This window comes from Thamnophis elegans, chromosome 2 (genome assembly GCF_009769535.1).
Source record: "Thamnophis elegans isolate rThaEle1 chromosome 2, rThaEle1.pri, whole genome shotgun sequence".
NCBI classification, from domain to species: Eukaryota; Metazoa; Chordata; class Lepidosauria; order Squamata; family Colubridae; genus Thamnophis; species Thamnophis elegans.
In genome coordinates, this window is record NC_045542.1 from 151436943 (window position 1) to 151456178 (window position 19236).

At 44.6% G+C, this 19236-nt stretch overlaps 1 protein-coding gene across 3 annotated transcripts; it reads right to left on the bottom strand.

The window, feature by feature from the left end:
- Positions 1 to 7477: 7477 nt before the first annotated feature.
- On the bottom strand, positions 7478 to 17766 carry LOC116502829 (16 kDa beta-galactoside-binding lectin-like). Of its 3 annotated transcripts, none has more exons than XM_032208775.1 (4): positions 17684 to 17766; positions 13009 to 13088; positions 11009 to 11180; positions 7478 to 7711 (listed from the first exon to the last, which is right to left on the bottom strand). In XM_032208775.1, exons 2-4 carry the CDS (start codon positions 13083 to 13085, stop codon positions 7559 to 7561), a joined length of 402 nt encoding a protein of 133 aa, XP_032064666.1. In that variant the 5' UTR covers positions 13086 to 13088; positions 17684 to 17766; the 3' UTR covers positions 7478 to 7558. The 3 variants fall into 3 exon arrangements, with proteins under 3 accessions (XP_032064666.1, XP_032064667.1, XP_032064665.1); XM_032208776.1 differs by lacking the exon at positions 17684 to 17766 and adding an exon at positions 13798 to 13832; XM_032208774.1 differs by lacking the exon at positions 17684 to 17766 and adding an exon at positions 13255 to 13713.
- Positions 17767 to 19236: the final 1470 nt, after the last annotated feature.

The following is a 19236-nucleotide window of genomic DNA, read 5'->3' on the forward strand; positions in this document are numbered from 1 at the left end:
GATTTTCAGATTGGAAAAGAGGGACGCCCTTGACCCGGGGGGGGGGGGGGGGGGGGGGCTTGATTAAAAAAAAATTTTTTTGTCAAAAGGTCACCCCAGGACACTGAAACCAGCATAAATACGAATCTGTTGCCAAACAAAATTTTGATCACGTGACCATGAGGATGCTGCAACGGTCGCTAAGTGTGAAAAATGGTCGCAACGGTCGCTAAGTGTGAAAAATGGTCATCAGTCACTTTTTTCAATGCCATTGTATCTTCCTGATTATTAAAAGTGCAAATTCACTCAGTGTCAATCATGACTCCTGAGTCCATTTCAAAGTATTGTGCATAGAAATTTTTAAAATGGCTTGTTTCAATTTATTTTGGATAGAATCTTTTTTTAAATAGTTTAAGACAATTTTAAAAAAGAATCAACACAGAATAACACTATTTTTAAAAATCATATGCACAATAAATAAAATATTATTTTAAAATACATTAAAAAAATAAAAGAAAAAACCCAGCAGATCTTCGTAGGGATGGATGGAAGCACACAGGGAGCCTATATATACGCAACTGCAGTAACAATGACAATGATGAAGGATTGGATTGAGTTAAAGAATAAAAGAATTCTGATCTTAGAAGGCCATGACCTGCAGGCAGGCTGGCATAATTTCTTATGGAATGAATGACAAACATAAAACGCACAAATACTTTCAAAATCATTTAATTAGAACTTTACTGCAACAATGGCTCAAAATTAAAAAAATCCACTATGTGAAAACCCCAAATTGGCTATCACCAACAGAAAGAACGACACCCAAATTTTACAGATTGGAACAAAATTCTAAGATACAGAGATCTAATTGACAGACAGGAAAATTTAAAAACAATTGAAGAATTGGCAGATCAGAATATGAAAGGTGACTGGCTAACCTACCTCCAAATTAAAACTAAATACAATAAAGACACTAAAATATATGGTATTGAAACAGAACCACACAAATTGAATAAAATTATTCAAAGTCTGGACAGAAAGATGATAGGGAAAATATACAAATTCCTCTTGAAGTATCAAATGGAAGAGGAAATTGGAAACTGTAAAAGAACCAATGATAAAATGGGCACAGAACTTTGGCTATAACATTGAACTAGACAAATGGGAAAAATTTTGGGGAATAAATTTAAGAATGACACTATCAATCCCATACAAGGAAAACCTTGTTCTTTCAATCCTTCCAATATTTTTTCCTTCATTCCCTTGTCTGTTTCAATATTAAGTACATTTCTTCCTTTCTTCCTATAATTTTTTCCATTTTCTTCCTTATATTCTTTTCCATTTCAACATTGTCTTCCTTTTTTCCTTCCTTCCTTCCTATACGTCTTTCCATTTTCTTCCTTATATTATCTTTTCTGTTTCAACAGTCTTTGTTTCTTCCTTCCTTCCCTCCTTCCTTCCTTCCCTTCCTTCCTATACTTCTTCTTTCATTCATTATATTTTCTTTTCCATTTCAATATTAAGTGTAATTCTTTGTTCCTCCTTCCTTCTTTCAATCCTTCCAATACTTTTTCCTTCATTCTCTTTTCCTTCAATATTAAGTGCAATTCCTTCCTTCCTTCCTTCCTTCCTTCCTTCCTTCCTTCCTTCCTTCCTTCCTTCCTAAGTTATTTCCATTTTCTTCCTTATATAATATTTTCTGTTTCAACATAAAGTGCCTTCCTTCCTTCCCTCCCTCCCATCCCTTTCTTTATGTTTTCTTTATGTTTTCTTCATGCTTTCTTTTCTTTTTCCTCTGCTCTTTTTAAATCCCCCCCCTTCTTCTCCTCCTCTACATTTAGGTTGGATTAGTTTGTACAACAGTCATCAAACTTCTGAAGTAAAAATAAATAAATAAATCATATTTAAGAAGAAGAAGAAAAAGGAAGACGTTTTTAGTTAAGTCAAACGTTTTAATAAAAGTTTCATCTTTTAAGATTCGTCCAACACATCCAATTGTAACCTTAACAGTAAAGAATATCACCCCAGCTGCTAAAGGTTCAACCAGTCTGAGAACCATTGGAAAGACAACAGTGCAGCAAAATCCAAAAGACACAACTTCCTCACGACCTCACCGCCATTGCTTTGGTACCAAATCTTTAAGGAAGGGGCGCCAGAAAGGAGGAGGAGGAGGAGGAGGAGAAGGGAACCAAAGAGACGCTCTCGGAGGCGGCGATCCCATTCACGAAGAGGCAGGAGGAGAGGTGGGTGCGCTGGCAGCTGCCCCGCAGACAACTTCCACACGCTTCAGGAGCTTCTGCCGAGCGACAGGAGCCCCGGAAGCGCGTGGAAGTTGTCTGCGGGCAGCTGCCGCTGCGTCCACGCTCTCGGAGGCGGCGATCCCATACACGAAGAGGCAGGAGGAGAGGTGGGGGCGCTGCACGAACGGACTCCTCGCGGCCGCTCCCACGCTCTCGGAGGCAGCGATCCCATGCACGAAGAGGCAGGAGGAGAGGTGGGTGCGCTGGCAGCTGCCCCGCAGACAACTTCCACACGCTTCAGGAGCTTCTGCCGAGCGACAGGAGCCCCGGAAGCGCGTGGAAGTTGTCTGCGGGCAGCTGCCGCTGCGTCCACGCTCTCGGAGGCCCAGAAGCGAGGGGACGTTCTCTGCTGGCGGCGCCGCTCCCCCGACCTCTCTTCCTTCCGCGGCGAATCCCATGGATTCACGAACGGACTCCACGGAAGGAAGAGAGATCGGGACAGCAGCGGGGAGGCCCAGAAGCCAGAGGACGTTCTCTGCTGGCGTCCGCCGCTCCCCCGACCTCTCTTCCTTCCGCGGCGAATCCCATGGATTCACGAACGGACTCCACGGAAGGAAGAGAGATCGGGACAGCAGCGGGGAGGCCCAGAAGCCAGAGGACGTTCTCTGCTGGCGTCTGCCGCTCCCCCGACCTCTCTTCCTTCCGCGGCGAATCCCATGGATTCACGAACGGACTCCACGGAAGGAAGAGACATCGGGACAGCAGCGGGGAGGCCCAGAAGCGAGGGGACGTTCTCTGCTGGCGTCCGCCGCTCCCCCGACCTCTCTTCCTTCCGCGGCAAATCCCATGGATTCACGAATGGACTCCACGGAAGGAAGAGAGATCGGGACAGCAGCGGGGAGGCCCAGAAGCGAGGGGACGTTCTCTGCTGGCGTCCGCCGCTCCCCCGACCTCTCTTCCTTCCGCGGCGAATCCCATGGATTCACGAACGGACTCCACGGAAGGAAGAGAGATCGGGACAGCAGCGGGGAGGCCCAGAAGCAAGGGGATGTTCTCTGCTGGCGTCCGCCGCTCCCCCGATATCTCTTCCTTCCGCGGCGAATCCCATGGATTCACGAACGGACTCCACGGAAGGAAGAGAGATCGGGACAGCAGCGGGGATGCCCAGAAGCGAGGGGATGTTCTCTGCTGGCGTCCGTCGCTCCCCCGACCTCTCTTCCTTCCGCGGCGAATCCCATGGATTCACGAACGGACTCCACGGAAGGAAGAGAGATCGGGACAGCAGCGGGGAGGCCCAGAAGCGAGGGGACGTTCTCTGCTGGCGTCCGCCGCTCCCCCGACCTCTCTTCCTTCCGCGGCGAATCCCATGGATTCACGAATGGACTCCACGGAAGGAAGAGAGATCGGGACAGCAGCGGGGAGGCCCAGAAGCGAGGGGACGTTCTCTGCTGGCGTCCGCCGCTCCCCCGACCTCTCTTCCTTCCGCGGCGAATCCCATGGATTCACGAACGGACTCCACGGAAGGAAGAGAGATCGGGACAGCAGCGGGGAGGCCCAGAAGCAAGGGGATGTTCTCTGCTGGCGTCCGCCGCTCCCCCGATATCTCTTCCTTCCGCGGCGAATCCCATGGATTCACGAACGGACTCCACGGAAGGAAGAGAGATCGGGACAGCAGCGGGGAGGCCCAGAAGCGAGGGGATGTTCTCTGCTGGCGTCCGTCGCTCCCCCGACCTCTCTTCCTTCCGCGGCGAATCCCATGGATTCACGAACGGACTCCACGGAAGGAAGAGAGATCGGGACAGCAGCGGGGAGGCCCAGAAGCGAGGGGACGTTCTCTGCTGGCGTCCGCCGCTCCCCCGACCTCTCTTCCTTCCGCGGCGAATCCCATGGATTCACGAACGGACTCCACGGAAGGAAGAGAGATTGGGACAGCAGCGGGGAGGCCCAGAAGCCAGAGGACGTTCTCTGCTGGCGTCCGCCACTCCCCCGATATCTCTTCCTTCCGCGGCGAATCCCATGGATTCACGAACGGACTCCACGGAAGGAAGAGAGATCGGGACAGCAGCGGGGAGGCCCAGAAGCGAGGGGATGTTCTCTGCTGGCGTCCGCCACTCCCCCGATATCTCTTCCTTCCGCGGCGAATCCCATGGATTCACGAACGGACTCCACGGAAGGAAGAGAGATCGGGACAGCAGCGGGGAGGCCCAGAAGCGAGGGGACGTTCTCTGCTGGCGTCTGCCGCTCCCCCGACCTCTCTTCCTTCCGCGGCGAATCCCATGGATTCACGAACGGACTCCACGGAAGGAAGAGAGATCGGGACAGCAGCGGGGAGGCCCAGAAGCGAGGGGACGTTCTCTGCTGGCGTCCGCCGCTCCCCCGACCTCTCTTCCTTCCGCGGCGAATCCCATGGATTCACGAACGGACTCCACGGAAGGAAGAGAGATCGGGACAGCAGCGGGGAGGCCCAGAAGCAAGGGGATGTTCTCTGCTGGCGTCCGCCGCTCCCCCGATATCTCTTCCTTCCGCGGCGAATCCCATGGATTCACGAACGGACTCCACGGAAGGAAGAGAGATCGGGACAGCAGCGGGGAGGCCCAGAAGCGAGGGGACGTTCTCTGCTGGCGGCGCCGCTCCCCCGATATCTCTTCCTTCCGCGGCGAATCCCATAGATTCACGAACGGACTCCACGGAAGGAAGAGAGGTCTGGTCTGGGCAGCACGCACAGAGCGGGAAAGGCAGCACCAAAGCCTGGCCGCGAGCGAGGGAGCGCGCGGGGAGCAGCGACGCCGGGCTGATTCCTCCTCCGCCGCCGCCGCCGGCTGCTCCCTCCGGGGCAGGAGAGCTGGGAGCAGCCGCCCGAGAACTTCCACGTGGTTCCAAAGGTTTTGCCGCCCGTTCCAGCGCAACACAGGGGCTGGCTGCGAACTCCGCAAGGGGGCTCTCTCCTTCCCCCAGCCCAGCGCCTCCCGATTCCCACGGTACCAAATTTAATACAAAACATGATTTACTCACCACCAGTGAGTAAGCGCAGCTGCCCAAAACAAAGACGAAATAAAATGGAGACTCGCGCATGCGTCCTCGGCTAAGGAGTCCAGCCAATCAGTGAGCTGGTTGGCCAGCTCACTGATTGGCTGAAGTCCAGCCAATCAAATCAGTGAGCGGCAGGCTGGGCTGGTTTAAATTTGTAGGTGGTAGCATAGAACAGAACGATGAGCCAGCCCAGCAGCTGATGGGCGGGAGCTGCAAGCGCCAAAAAAAGCGTGCCTTTTTAAAAAGCGGGCGGGACGCGGGAAAATGCATCAAAAAGTGGGGGTGTCCCGCCAAAAGCGGGACGTCTGGTCACCTTAGTCTACATTCTAGTTTTGGCTCTTGGTGCCAAAAAGGTTCTCCATTACTGCTCTAAGTGATTTTTCAGAGTCATTATATTGCCCCCAACAAACTGGCTCCTAATTTTACCGACCTTGGAAGGGTGGAAGCCTGAGTCATCCTTCAGCTTGGTGAGATTCGAACTGCCAAAATGCTGGCAACAGGCAGTTGGCCGAAGTAGCCTGCAGTACTGCATTCTAACCACTGCGCCACCACGGCTCTAGAGTTAGCAAAGTTTATGTCTACATGCCTTAGCTAGCATCCTACTAGTAGCGTCTTTCTAACTTTTATAGCTTTCTTGTTGCCATTGGTTATTGGTCTTGTTCAGGGGTGGGATCCTACCGGTTTAACAACTGGTTCGGGGATCGTGCACATGCCTGGAGCATGCACGCGCCTGACGCACGCGGTGCATGCGTGCACAGTTTTTGAGAAAAAGTACCTTCTGCATTATTGCTGGGAAGGAAAACAGCTTAATCTGCTTTGCCGCGCAACTCAGCTGAGAAGATATAGGTGAGTAAAACGCAGGGGCGAACTGGTTCACTCCCGGCTGATGGTCAGAGCTACCAGTTCACCCGACTGGTAGAATGCCCCCTGGTCTTTTCCCTGGTCACACTCATCTCAGCTCCAACTTTCTACATTGGCTATTCCTTTAACAAATTTCCTTCATTCGAACCTGATACCTTCAATGTTTCAAATATTGCAAAGTCCATCCCATATGGTCTTCAGTGGACCCTGTAGCCAGCGAAGGCCTATGGGCTTGTGACAGTTTTCAGGCCTCCCAGGACCTTCCCCCAGCCCGGCTCCACTCCAGGAGCCTTCCAGGCAGTCGCTTTCACGACAAACTATTTTGTGCTACATTTTTGCTGATTTTGCCCTTCACTTTTTTATCAGCAAAAATATATACATATACATATATAAATATATATATGGTAAAGGTTCCCCTCACACATATGTGCTAGTCATTCCTGACTTTAGGGGGCGGTTGTCATCTTCAATTCAAAGCCGAAGAGCCAGCACTGTCCGAAGACATCTCCATGGTCATGTGGCTGGCATGACTAAATGCCGAAGGCTCATGGAATGCTGTTACCTCCCCACCAAAGGTGGTTTTTCTACTTGCATTTTTACATGCCTTCGAACTGATATGTTGGCAGAGTTCACACCGTTGCACAGCGTTAGGGATTCGAATTGCCGAACTGCCAAACTTTCTGATCGACAAGCTCAGCATCTTAGACACTGAGCCACCGCGCACACACACACACACACACACAAACACACATTCATATACATATACATACACACATACACATATACACACACACATACATGTATGTATGTATGTATGTACAGTATATACCCTGAGTACCCTGTTTCCCTGAAAATAAGACCTCCCAGGATAATAAGCCCAAGTGGGCTTTTGAGCGCATGCGCTCAAATAAGCCCTCCCCCAAAATAAGCCCTCCCCGAAAATATTGCAAAACAGCAGCAGCCATGAGGTGACCATGCTCGCTGCCTCCTGCACTTCAAAAATAAGAAGACCTCTGAAAATAAGGCCAAGCGCTTATTTTGGGGGTCAAAAGAAAATAAGACCTTAACTTATTTTCGGGGAAAGATACACAGACACAGACACACACACTTTGTGTGTGTGTGTGTGTGTGTGTGTGTGTGTGTTACCGTAGAAATATATAGACATGAATATTTGAATTATATAAATACGTTTAGAAAATAAACATTTATTGTTACGATACTTTTTTGTTTTTTTCTGTTTTTTTTTTTTTTTCACTTTTTAAAAGCATTTTCTTTCTTTCCTTTTGACAATGTATGCATTTTTACAATAATTATATTAATGTGTTATTTCTGATATATTATTATTTTGAAAGGATTAAAAAAGAAACTGAGACAGAATGGCTCATTTATTCGCCTTTTTTTGTATCTTATTGAAGAAATCCACAGGGTGGAAGTGTGACTATATTTCATCAGCATTTAGAACAACACTTGAAAGACTGAAGCTCCATGTCTCCATCCACTGAGAAGTATTGGGCAGAATTCAGGCCAAGACGATTGGGGAAGCTGATTTCCTGTCCATCGATCTTCACCTTTATCTCCCCAGCTTGGTAGCAGAGGCAGATCTGTTAAGAACAGGCCAACGAGTTAATTCCTTGACGAGCTACAGGAAGTGAAAATCCAGATTCTTCCTCCACTCATCAATAATTATGGCCTAAATCAGGGGTCTCCCACCTTGGCAACTTTAAGACTTGTGGACTTCAACTCCCAGAGTTCCTCAGCCAGCTTCACAAGTCTTAAAGTTGCCAAGGTTGGAAACACCTGTCCTAAATAAAGATGAGTTAGGCAACCACCACTCCATATATTTCAAATATATACACAGTTTTTTGCCTATGGATGACCAAATACATAGTCCATTCATTGCTCTAATTATGGGAATAAATATACAACTTACAACTTTGACTTACAAAGACTAGTTGTGTTCGATTCGTGACCAAAGTTAGAGCACTGAAAAAAGTCATTTATTATTGCTTTTCGCACTTATGACATCTCCATGGTCACGTGATTAAAATTTGGATGCTTGGCAACTGGCTCATATTTACGACGGTTGTAGTGTCCCAGGGTCACGTGATCACCTTTTCTAAGCTTCCGACAAAATTAATGGAGGAAGCCAGATTCACTTTTTACAACTGTGTTACTAACTGAACACCTGCAGTGATTTTTTTTGAACAACTGTGACAATGTTGTAAAATGGGGCACTTAGCAATGGAAATTTTGGACTCAGTTGTGGTCACAATTCGAGGACTACCTACATATCAGAACCAATGGGAGAATTTTTGTTTTATTGTTTAAAAATATTGTGGCTCACTTTTTTTATATGGCTTTTTTTTTTCAAAGTTTCTTTTGCTTTCTTAAGTCATCATGTTGTATTTTTACTCTGGCTTGGACCTCTCTGGATCCCTGAACTTACAGGTATTCCTCGACTTACAACAGTTCATTTAGTGACCGTTCAAAGTTATGATGACACTGGAAAAGCTGACTTAGAATTGCTTTTCACACATGACCATTGCAGCTTCCCCATGGTCACGTGATCAAAATTCAGGCGCTTGGCAACTGATTCATATTTATGACAATTGCAGTGTCCTGGCATTATGGGATCCCTTTTTGTGACCTTCAGGCAAGCAAAGTCAATGGGGAAGCCAGATCCACTTAACAACCATGTTAGTAACTTAATGCCTGCAATGATTCATTTAACAACTCTAAAATGGGGCAAAGTTCACTTAACAAATGTCTCACTTAGCAACAGAAATATTGGCCTTCATTGCGATCGTAAGTCGAGGACTACCTGTACTTGCAATTAAGGAATTATCTACCCTCCCGAGATTGAAGGTGGCTATAATGCAGCATTCAGATTCTGGAGGGGAAGCCCAGAAATGCCATAGTTTCTACAAAGACAGAAGATTTAGTATATCATGGCAAATGCTAATGTGTTTATTGCAAGAAAATAATATCTTATGGGCAATTCCCTTGCCAGGTATTCTTTTCCACTTGGCTTAAAAATGTAGATCTTTTTAATTTAAAATAAATGAAAATCAGGTTAGCAGTCTGCAAAGCAAAGCATCGGCTTTTAACTCTTCACTCGGAGCCACAGTGACAATCTTAGGAAATAAGAGTGGTTTTTAAGCCTATCTATAGGGGGCGATCTTATCACTTGCTTTCTATAAGAGTACATGGATGGCTTAAAACAAATGAACTATGATGTGTACCAGTTTTTGAAAAAGCCCATCTGTTCCAGTTCTAGCCCCCTCCCCTCTCTTCCAATCCACCTAGAAATAAGGAAACATTTCTTGACATTAGAAGAGTGAATCAGCAGAATGGCTTGCTTCAGAAGTCCTGGGTGATCTACCACTGAAGATTTTTAACAAGAAATCGGACAAATATTTGTCTGAAATAATATACGGTTTCTTGCTTGAGCAGGGGGTTGGACTAGAAGACCTTCACAGTCCCTTCCAGCTCTGTTACTTTGTTATTATCTCCAGGCCTATTCAACATAGTAGGAGGCCATAAGTTATATTTTGGATGTTGGTTTCAAAAACCTCTCAGTGTCCATTGAGCTTTTCAAAACGATACACTCTCTTCTACAGTCTTCTTCTTGAAGTTGGCTGTGAAGGCAGGCATGGTCTGAACACTGCTCAAGATTTTTTGGGAAAAGCTTAGTGCCTAAGTGGCCACTGGTTTTATTGTGGGAAGAAGTCACAACACATGCACATGACATCATGCAAACGATGCAATTTTCTCTATGCTGCGATTAGCATATGGCATTCTCTTGATTCTTACCTATGTTAGTCCCTCTGCCTTTCTAATTGCAGATTCGTATTTGTTCTCAGTCTTAGGATAAGTGCATGCAAAGCTTTGCTGAGCATATTGCCAAAAGAAGCTTGCTTGAGCATAGTTATGCAAACACACAACAAAACATCTTAATGTTCTTGCCCTGCTTCACATAACATACTAAGACAGCAACCCCCAATCTTTTGGGCACCAGGGATCGGTTCTGTGGGAAGAGGTTCTTCTGAGGACTGGAGGGGACATGGTTTCACCTGCTGTCTTCATCCTGTGGATGGAGCTTCGCTTGTTAGTATGGCCCCCGTTTCTGGCATGCTGCAAACCAATGCAAATCCACGGACTGGGGATTGGGGATCCCTATGTTAATACAATAGTTGGTTCTCACCTTATGGCCAACCACAATCTATGAGTGTGGCGGTGCAATTGTTAGAATTCAGTATTGCAGGCTAATTCTGCTAAGTGCAGACTACCTTTATTAGGTACCCAGCTTAGCAGAAAAAGTGACTTGAGTATTCAGATTAAATAACTGGGACATAACTCTAATGGATAAAAAGAACCAATCAAATTGCATGACTAAGGGCAATATGAAGAGCCACAGTGGCTCAGTGGTTAGAATGCAGTATTGCCGGCTAACTCTGCCCACTGCCAGGAGTTTAATCTTTCCTGGCTCAAGATTGACTCAGCCTTCCATCCTTCCGAGGTTGGAAAAATGAGGACCCAGATTCTTGGGGGCCATAGGCTGACTCTGTAAATCGCTGAGAGAGGGCTGTGAAGTGGTATATATGTCTAATTGCTATCACTATTGCTATTCAATATCATTTTAATCTAAGCATTGGATACAACCTGAGAGTCCTCACTATCTTGGGGGGGGGGGGGGAAGAGTGATTGAGAAAGTGAATTGGTAGCAGCAGCTGACATTCTTTCCAACATGGTGCCCCCTAGTGGCATTTCACATGGAGCAAGCCAGGAAGATCAGGTGAAGGTTCAGAGAAAAGGTAACACACCCAGCCACATTTTTTTTTAAAGAGATCCCACATCTTTTGAACTGACACTTCAGTGCCTTAAATGTTCTTCCTGACCTTGATTTCAGCTCCTTCCTGGAATGGGAATATCGATGGCCGTACCTCCGCACCCCACTGGCCATTCGATCTGGAATTGCACACCAACTTCTTGACGTCTCCTTGGGCTTGAAAACGAGCGTTCAGGTGGATGGCCAGGTTTGACTCATCCCGACCTAAGTTGATGGCAAAACTAACGAAGGGAAGGGCGACACATTAAACACACATTTCGTAAGCCAGTTTCAAAAACTGCAGTCCCATTTTCAGCGATTTGGTAGCAAGGCTGGTCTGGTCTTTGGGCTGGTGTTCAGACTGGACTTTGTCCATCACAAGGTTTGATTCATTCTTTCCCTGTGTTCTGATGCCAGTAAAAAAAACAAAACAGCCCCTCTTTATTTATCTCTTAAGAATTAATTTTATTCACCCACCGAAAGTCCAGGCAAAAGTCCTGCAAAGACTTAACTGCAGCAGCAGAACTTATCAGTTCCTTACAATAATTGTAAGCCCGTGAGCTCACGGATGAAAGGCTGCAAATTAGGTTCTGGCAAGCAGTCTTTGTTGCACGAAACATAATGATCAAAATCTCTAGAAATACAAGTTGTTGTCTCCTATGACCACCACTCCCCTTTCCTTCTATTTGTTCCCCAGCCAAGGAGGGGCCGTTAAGCGTCCACGTTTGCTTTGCTTCCAGAGTCAAATCCTTTTCCTCCCTTTCACCTCTCCTGACTGCTCTGCGCATAGATACACCTGGAACAGGCCCAAGCTGTTCTTCCACCTCCAAAGGCAGCTGCCTCTCCGGTGGCTGGGAAATGACGGACGGGCCCTGGTTCTGTCTCTGTGTCCGATGCTGAGCAGCCATCAGAATCTTCCCCAGACTCCAGAACAGGCCCAAGTTCTTCCCCAACCTCCTCATCTTCTGAGTTTGCTGCCAGTTCTTTTGGCAGCTGGCGGGCCACAACACCCTGTTTCCTGCCTTTCCCATTCAAACAAGCCTTGGGGTTGACTCCTGGAGGAACTGTTCTTGCTTTTCCTTATAGGAACTGTTATCTTTTCACCAGGCCCATTGTGGTTCCCTGATGGGGGACCCTGCATGCCTTCCTTCCTGCATTCTCTCACTTGACCCTGATGCAATCCCCTTAATTTTCTTTACATTTTCTTCTGAAACATCATCATTTCATTGCAGCAGACCAGTGGTGGGTTTCAGCCAGTACGGCCAGGTATGGGCGTGCTGGTAGTAGCCGAGAGCAGTGGCCTCCATACCGGTACAATGGCTCATTTGGCCCACCTGCCTGCCCACGTTCCATATCTGTTTTTAAAGCAACTGGGCCAATTGCGCATGCACCCACAGCGTGCAGCGCCTGTGCGACCTCCGACGAGCAGCTGGGTGTTGCGGGGGCGGTGGAGTGTGAATGTGTGTGCAGCACGGGAACACGATCAGGACCCCCGGCCCCGTGCGCAGCATACCAATAGCGACGGAGAGAGGAATCCACCAATGCAGCAGACCCTAATATACCTTAAGCATTTTACCACCATGATGGCACTGGATTCAGCAGGACTTTGGTTAACAAATCTTTGAAGCATCCACTTCTTCTTAATTGCAAAACCATTTCAGTGTGGGTTGCAGTGGATGGGGCCAAAAAGAATTTAGGGGGCAACTTCCTGCTGTAGATAGGCCAGTGTTGTGGGTTTTGTGGTTTATTCACCAATCACAGTACAGTATGTGAACCCAATCATATTATCTGCTCATAAAAACCAAGTCCCGTCCCCTCCATCCTTGCAAGGATTTGCAAGACCAAAATGTCATCAGTCATTTCAAAGTCATTTCATATCAATTGTTGGTCATTTAAGTCGATATTCTATTCGCAAACTGAATTTCTTAAGCTCCCTGCCAATGAAAACACAGCATTCATAATATTTATATGAGCAACAGAAGTGGGGAAGGAAGACTTTTAAATTTGCTCAAAGCCAGGAAAGACTTAATGTCATTTCAGACCTGCCTAAAGCCAATTAATTATACAGACCTCTTGGCCCCTTGGTGTATTTTCCCCTTCAGTTTGATGCATTCACCGGACTTCACTGACAAATCCAAGACTTTCATGGTCTGAAAGAAAAAACAAACAAATGTTTGTGTTGTGATGTCCACGGCTTTCAGGGCCAAAACACTTAGATAATTTCCATTTCCCCACAAACTTGATGGGATAGGAAACATTCTCCACTATGAATCCAAACCAAGAAATCACCTGCATGCAGGGGTGGTATTTACTTACCTTCCCTACCAGTTTGCAAATGTGAGCACGCATGTTCGCGCATGCACTCTGCCTTTTGCGCATATGCTTTGTCTTTAAAAAGGGCCTAAATGGGATGCCGTAGAGCCGGGGTGGGTGGGGCAGGGCCACCTGCCATTTCCATTACCGGTTCATGCAAACCGATCAGAACCAGCAGAATGCAATAACTGCATGTCTTCAGTTGTGTTGGGGCCTTTCCGCCCAGATTTTGTTGCCAGAAGTGTCAAGAAATTTGAGTATTGATAGATCTGCTAGATCTCACGATGTCAAAATCAGGTCATACATATCATGGTGCCATGTCCCTTGTCTCATCCCCAGATCCTTAGGATTTGAATGGCGCTAATGACAGTGAAAGGCCTGTGTAAACTTTCAAACCAGTTTCAGATTCTTCATTATGTTACTGTGTTGCAGAAAATGAGACAAGAACAGCTCTTTGTCAAAGGGAAAGGTTTATTTATATCCCCGAATGGCAGTTGTGTACAGTCTTTTATACTCTTTGACAACTTATCGATCATCCCCAAATACCTGGCCTTCCTGTGTCACGTAGACCCCTTTCCTGTGTCATGTAGAGCTCGTACACAATCTCCCAAAACAGAGACATGACATTCATTACTCATTTACCTCCCCACAGGGGGTATTGGTACAAATATCCTGTTTCATTTGTTTTAGTTAGATGAAGCAAACAGAACAACTAATCTTAAAGGTAAATCATTCCTTTTTCCCATTCCACATGGTAAAGAAATTTTTAATACCCAAAGAATCTGTCTAGTTGTCAAATTCTCTTTTAACTGAAATGTCTGAATCTCACCTATTCAACAATTCATAGCTTAGTACAAGGGTGTCAAGCTCAAGTCCCATGGGCTGGATCTGCCTCGTGAAGTGCTTAGATCTGGCCTATGGGGTCACCCTGGAAAGAGTGAAGGACTGGCCCACGGTGTGTCCCTTCCGAGCTCCATTTTTCCTGACAGAGGGTTGCAGGAGGCCATCGCAGCCAGAAACAGAGCTTGGGAGCCCATTTTTTTTGTGGCAGAGCATTCAGGCTGCCACAGGCAGCCCTCACATGAGTGACATCAATCAGGCCACACCCTGACAACACCCACCCTGGCCCCAAAGGTCAGATACAATCCCCATGCGGCCCTCAATGAAATCGAGTTTGACACCCCTGGCTTAGTGTAATGTGTGAAGCCAGATTACATCCCTAATCTGTACATCTATATAATGTACTATACTGTATACTAGTATTGTACTGAAGCTTGTACTAGTGTAATGTGTGAAGTATGTACCATACAGGTAGTTATTGACTTACAACCGTTTGTTTGGTGACTGAATTTACAACGGCACTAAAAAAGTGACTTATTACTGTTTTTCACACAACCATTGCAGGTCATCAGATCAAAATTTGGACACTTGGCAATTGACTCATATTTATGACATTGCAGTGTCCGTGTGTGTGTGTGTGTGTGTGTGTGTGTGTGTGTGTGTGTATGTATGTCATGTGATCACTTTTTGTGACCTTCTGACAAGCAAAGTCAATGGATAAGCCAGATTCACTTTGCAACTGTGTTACTAACATAACAATCACAGTGATTTACTTAACAACTGTGGCAAGAAAGGGGCACAACTCAACTATCTTGCTTAGCAGCAGAAATCTTGGGTTCACTTGTGGTTGTTAATCAAGGACTACCTATAAAAATAAGCATGTTTTGTTACCCATGATTTTTCTGAAAACCTTATAACCAACTGAATTCATGCATCAAGCAGTAAGCCCAACCAAGGTAATCTGATCTTTGTGAATGTGTGAATTGGGTTAGTTTGAAATTTGAGGAGTGAAATTTGCCTGGCTTAGGTAAGATTCCAACTTCTATTTGGACTTTGCAATTAACCTAATCACCAGATGGTCTTTGTAATAAACCTTATCTCCAAATGGTTAATAAGTAAAGAACCAGCAATTTGTTTGAGGTCCTTTGACACGCATCATCAGCAAATCAAACAATAGACTTTGTTTCAAGAAATGCTTAGTCTTTGGTCTTTGAAGCTATTGTAGTATCCTGAAATTCAGAGCTACACCTCAAGGTCAAGTTTGTTAATCTATGCCAATACAGCCTTGCGCAACCACTAGATAAAAGAACTACTAAGTCTGAAAATTCTAGAATCTCTTTCATGTCACGCAAAGTATGTTTGAGTAGGATGGTCATTGAACTCTTTGCTATCATCAAAGAGTTTTACAGCCCGGTTATGGGAATCCTAGTTAGAGCCACATCTTTTAGAAGTCTTAAATATCTATCTTAATATCTGTTTTAAATATTAATCTGAGGAAATGCATCTTACATGCAAAAGTAAAGTTGTGAAGGCTCCAACACTGGAGGTTTTTAAGAAGATGTTTGATAACTATTTGTCTGAAGTGGTGTAGGGTCCATTCCATTCCATTCCATTCTATTCTATTCTATTCTCTTTTTAAGAGTTATCAACACTGTTGGCAGTTAATGTAAAAAAGATGTGGAGGCTCTAGAAAGAGTGCAGAGAAGAGCAGCAAACATGATTAGGCTAAAACATATGAAAGATGGTTGCAGGAACAGTAAATTTGGGATGGGTTAGGTCAGATATTTTTCCCTGAAGGAAATGAGACCATTAGCACTGCCATCATCCCAATATCCAAGGCTGGCTTGTTGAGTCACCTACTGATTCAATTACTCCTACAATGAATGAACCCTTTGTTGTCCTTTCGTGATAGACACCTCTGCCAACTGCAAGAAAGTCTGGCTGTGTAGATCAATAATGGTGACCCTAGTTTTGGGTAAAAACATCAGCTTTCGTGCTCAACAGATATTCATATAAACCATTACCTGAACAGACTTGTCTAGGCATTTCAGGAAAAATAAAAATCACAACTCATATATTGTGATTTCTATAGACAATCTATGGAACTCATACATTTCACTCAACTTGCAACAACACCTGAGATAGAACGTTAGCATATAAAGTTCTTAATTTCTGATCCCAAGGACAGTATCGTCAATATCGTGATAATTTTTCAGGGAAGCAGTTCGGACATGTAATCAAACATCCATGACTACCGTATTCTTATTAGTCTTTATATAATTTCATATCTTATTCTAGATGGATTATTGATCACAATAAACACTCTAGGTAATATGGAGCTAGTAGGAAGCTTCAGTTCTTGCTCATAATGACTGACCAATCTACAGGCTTTAGTCATAACACAGTACAATGGATTCATATACAGGGTGGGCCAAAAGTCAGGTGCTGTAGACAGAGTATTATAGACATATATTAAATATCACAATCTGTTACTGTTTTATTCTCAATGCTTCCTAACTCATGTTAGGATGATGCATGACATTTGAAAATTCCTAAGTATGGTAACATTAAAAAAAACCTAATAAAACATATTGTGATGGCCTATAGAGCCTAAATTTGGCTAACCATGTATATACTCCAAAAACAGATTACATAGGATAGAATAAAATGGAATAGAATAGAATGGAACGGAATGCATTGGAATGGAATGGAATAGAATAGAATAGAATAGAATAGAATTCTTTATTGGCCAAGTGTGATTGGATACACAAGGAATTTGTCTTTGGTGCATATGCTCTCAGTGTACATAAGGGTAAATAAGGAAAATAAAATGCATTCATCAGGAATAAAAAGATACAACACTTAGTGATAGTCAAGATTACTAATAAACTATCAAATCATACTAGTAAACAAATAAAAATAAAACAATATAAATTGAAAGATATATAATTACATTATATTTATATTTACATTATGGCATAGCAGGATCTACAAACCAGACTATTATAATTTATAAACCATGATTTTTGCCTTAGCATTGTGTACAAAGCACAAACCAGTTAAAACCATCCGGTTTATCACATTATGCTTGAAATGTCCTTGAAAATACACAAATGGCTAAGAGTATCGATTGTTTGTATTTTTCCAGTAGGTTTGTTAGCTAGACCCAAGTTGACTCAGCTTTCTATCCTTCTGAGGTGGGTAGAATGAGGACCCAGATTGTTGGGGGCAGTAGGCTGACTCTGTAAACCGCTTAGGGCTGTAACGCACTGTGAAGTGGTATATAAGCCTAAGTGCTACTGCTATTTAGTAAGGAGATTTTACTACCACATCATCCCAAAATAAAACATTATAGTTTAAAAAATGAACTCTTAGAATGGACTGCAAAAGGTTATCATTTTCTATGCCCCAGAAATCAAGGATCATGAATCTTTGTCTCAAGAACATCTGATCTCTAGGTCTCCTGGCATAATATCAAACGCACGCAATCTATCCTATCGTTATACAAATATATTAAGGAAAGGGAAGCTTACTAAATACTCAACAGTCTGCTATGCCCAACAGCCCATCTGCCCTGTTAAAGACAACTTACGGATTGCTTGATGATTCTGTTCTAGGAAGAGTGCAAAAATGCCCAAGGTGTGTCCCTGTCTAAATTTTAAACAATGGCTTGAAGGGGCATTGCCATTTCCCCAGCCAATGAGGTGTAAGTCCATAGACAATCAGGAAAAAATGGGCTGACCCTTGAAAAACTGAATTCATTCTACCACTCTGCTTCATGGTTTATGTCATTTGCAGACAAGGTGTGGGAGAAGGAGTGGCGGAAACTGGGCGCAATCAGAAGAGGAGTCAGCCTAGAGTCAATAAGTACCCATAAAACGGACTAAGTCCAACTTCTCTTGAACTTCGTTGGTCCTTATCTAATGCCAAGATAGTGCTCACTATTAGTGGATTAGATTGTGCAAAGATATGATTACTGATAAATCAGTTTAATTGGAACTTCATGTATGGTCCTGGACTTTTATGCCCGACAAAAGGGAAGGTACAAGTCAAGTGTAGAACAAGGAAGAAAAGCCATTAACAAAAAGAAGATAAATGTGACCCATGTGTTTTTCAGTGATATTTTTGAGCAGGAACTTGTAAGTGACTCATTGGATATTCTTATAATTGTCTTTCTACAATACACAGACTTATCCTTTATTTAAATCAGCCTTAATTCTGAGTTTGCACTGAAACCTAAACTAGGCAAGCTGGTTTATTCTGCACAACATGCTCAGTGGCTAATACGCTGAGCTTGTCGATCTGAAAGGTTGGCAGTTTGAATCCCTAGCGCAGTGTAATGGAGTGAGCTCCTATTATGTGTCCCAGGTTGTGCCAAACTACCAGGTTCGAAAGCACATAAAAAATGCAAGTAGAAAAATAGGGACCATCTTTGGTGGGAAGGTAACAGCGTTCCATGCGCCTTCATCATCTAGTCATGCCAGCCACATGACCATGGAGACGTCTTCAGACAGCGCTGGCTCTTTGGCTTTCAATTGAAGATGAGCACCACCCCTAGAGTCGGAACAACTAGCACATATGTGCAAGGGGAACCTTTACCTTTACCTAATGGTTAGTACTTTAGGCCAACCCAGCCAGTGGCAGGTCTTTCTGTGTTTTGTGGCATTTATTCCCAAGTTTATAGTCCTTAATCTGGAGCTCTGTTCTAAAAGCTTTTTCAACCAGGTGGACTTCCACCTATACTAGGACAACTATTTCCCAACTTCCCAGCCAGCAAAGCAAATGATCATGTAAGTTCTAGGAGTTTGCCACCCCCCCCCCCCCAAATATCTGGTGAGATGCCTTACTGGGGGAAGATGCTAAATCAATGGGATTTACTTTTGAAAGACAAATGAAGGATTGCGGTGTTATTCCATATTCATATGTTTACACTGAGCCACGTTTTTGTTAACACACAGTTTTCTGTCTAAATCAGAATTGTCTGGGTTCTGATGCAGCCTTAAGCTGTAAATCCAAATTGATGCAAATGCTAATACTGTAGGTAGTACAGCCAAACAATTAAACCATATGTTGGTTTATTAGGCTGCAGGAATCAGGTCTAATAGTGGTCAATGATGGGATTCAAAATTTTTTACTACTGTTTCT

Coding starts and splice junctions, on each gene's coding strand:
- LOC116502829 (XM_032208774.1), bottom strand. CDS start 13,317: ATGCGCAAAAGGCAGAGTGCATGCGCGAACATGCGTGCTCACATTTGC. Junction 13,089..13,254: donor TTTGCAAACTGGTAGGGAAG/GTAAGTAAATAC, acceptor TTTTTCTTTCAG/ACCATGAAAGTCTTGGATTT. Junction 7,712..11,008: donor AGGAAGGAGCTGAAATCAAG/GTCAGGAAGAAC, acceptor TGTTCTTAACAG/ATCTGCCTCTGCTACCAAGC.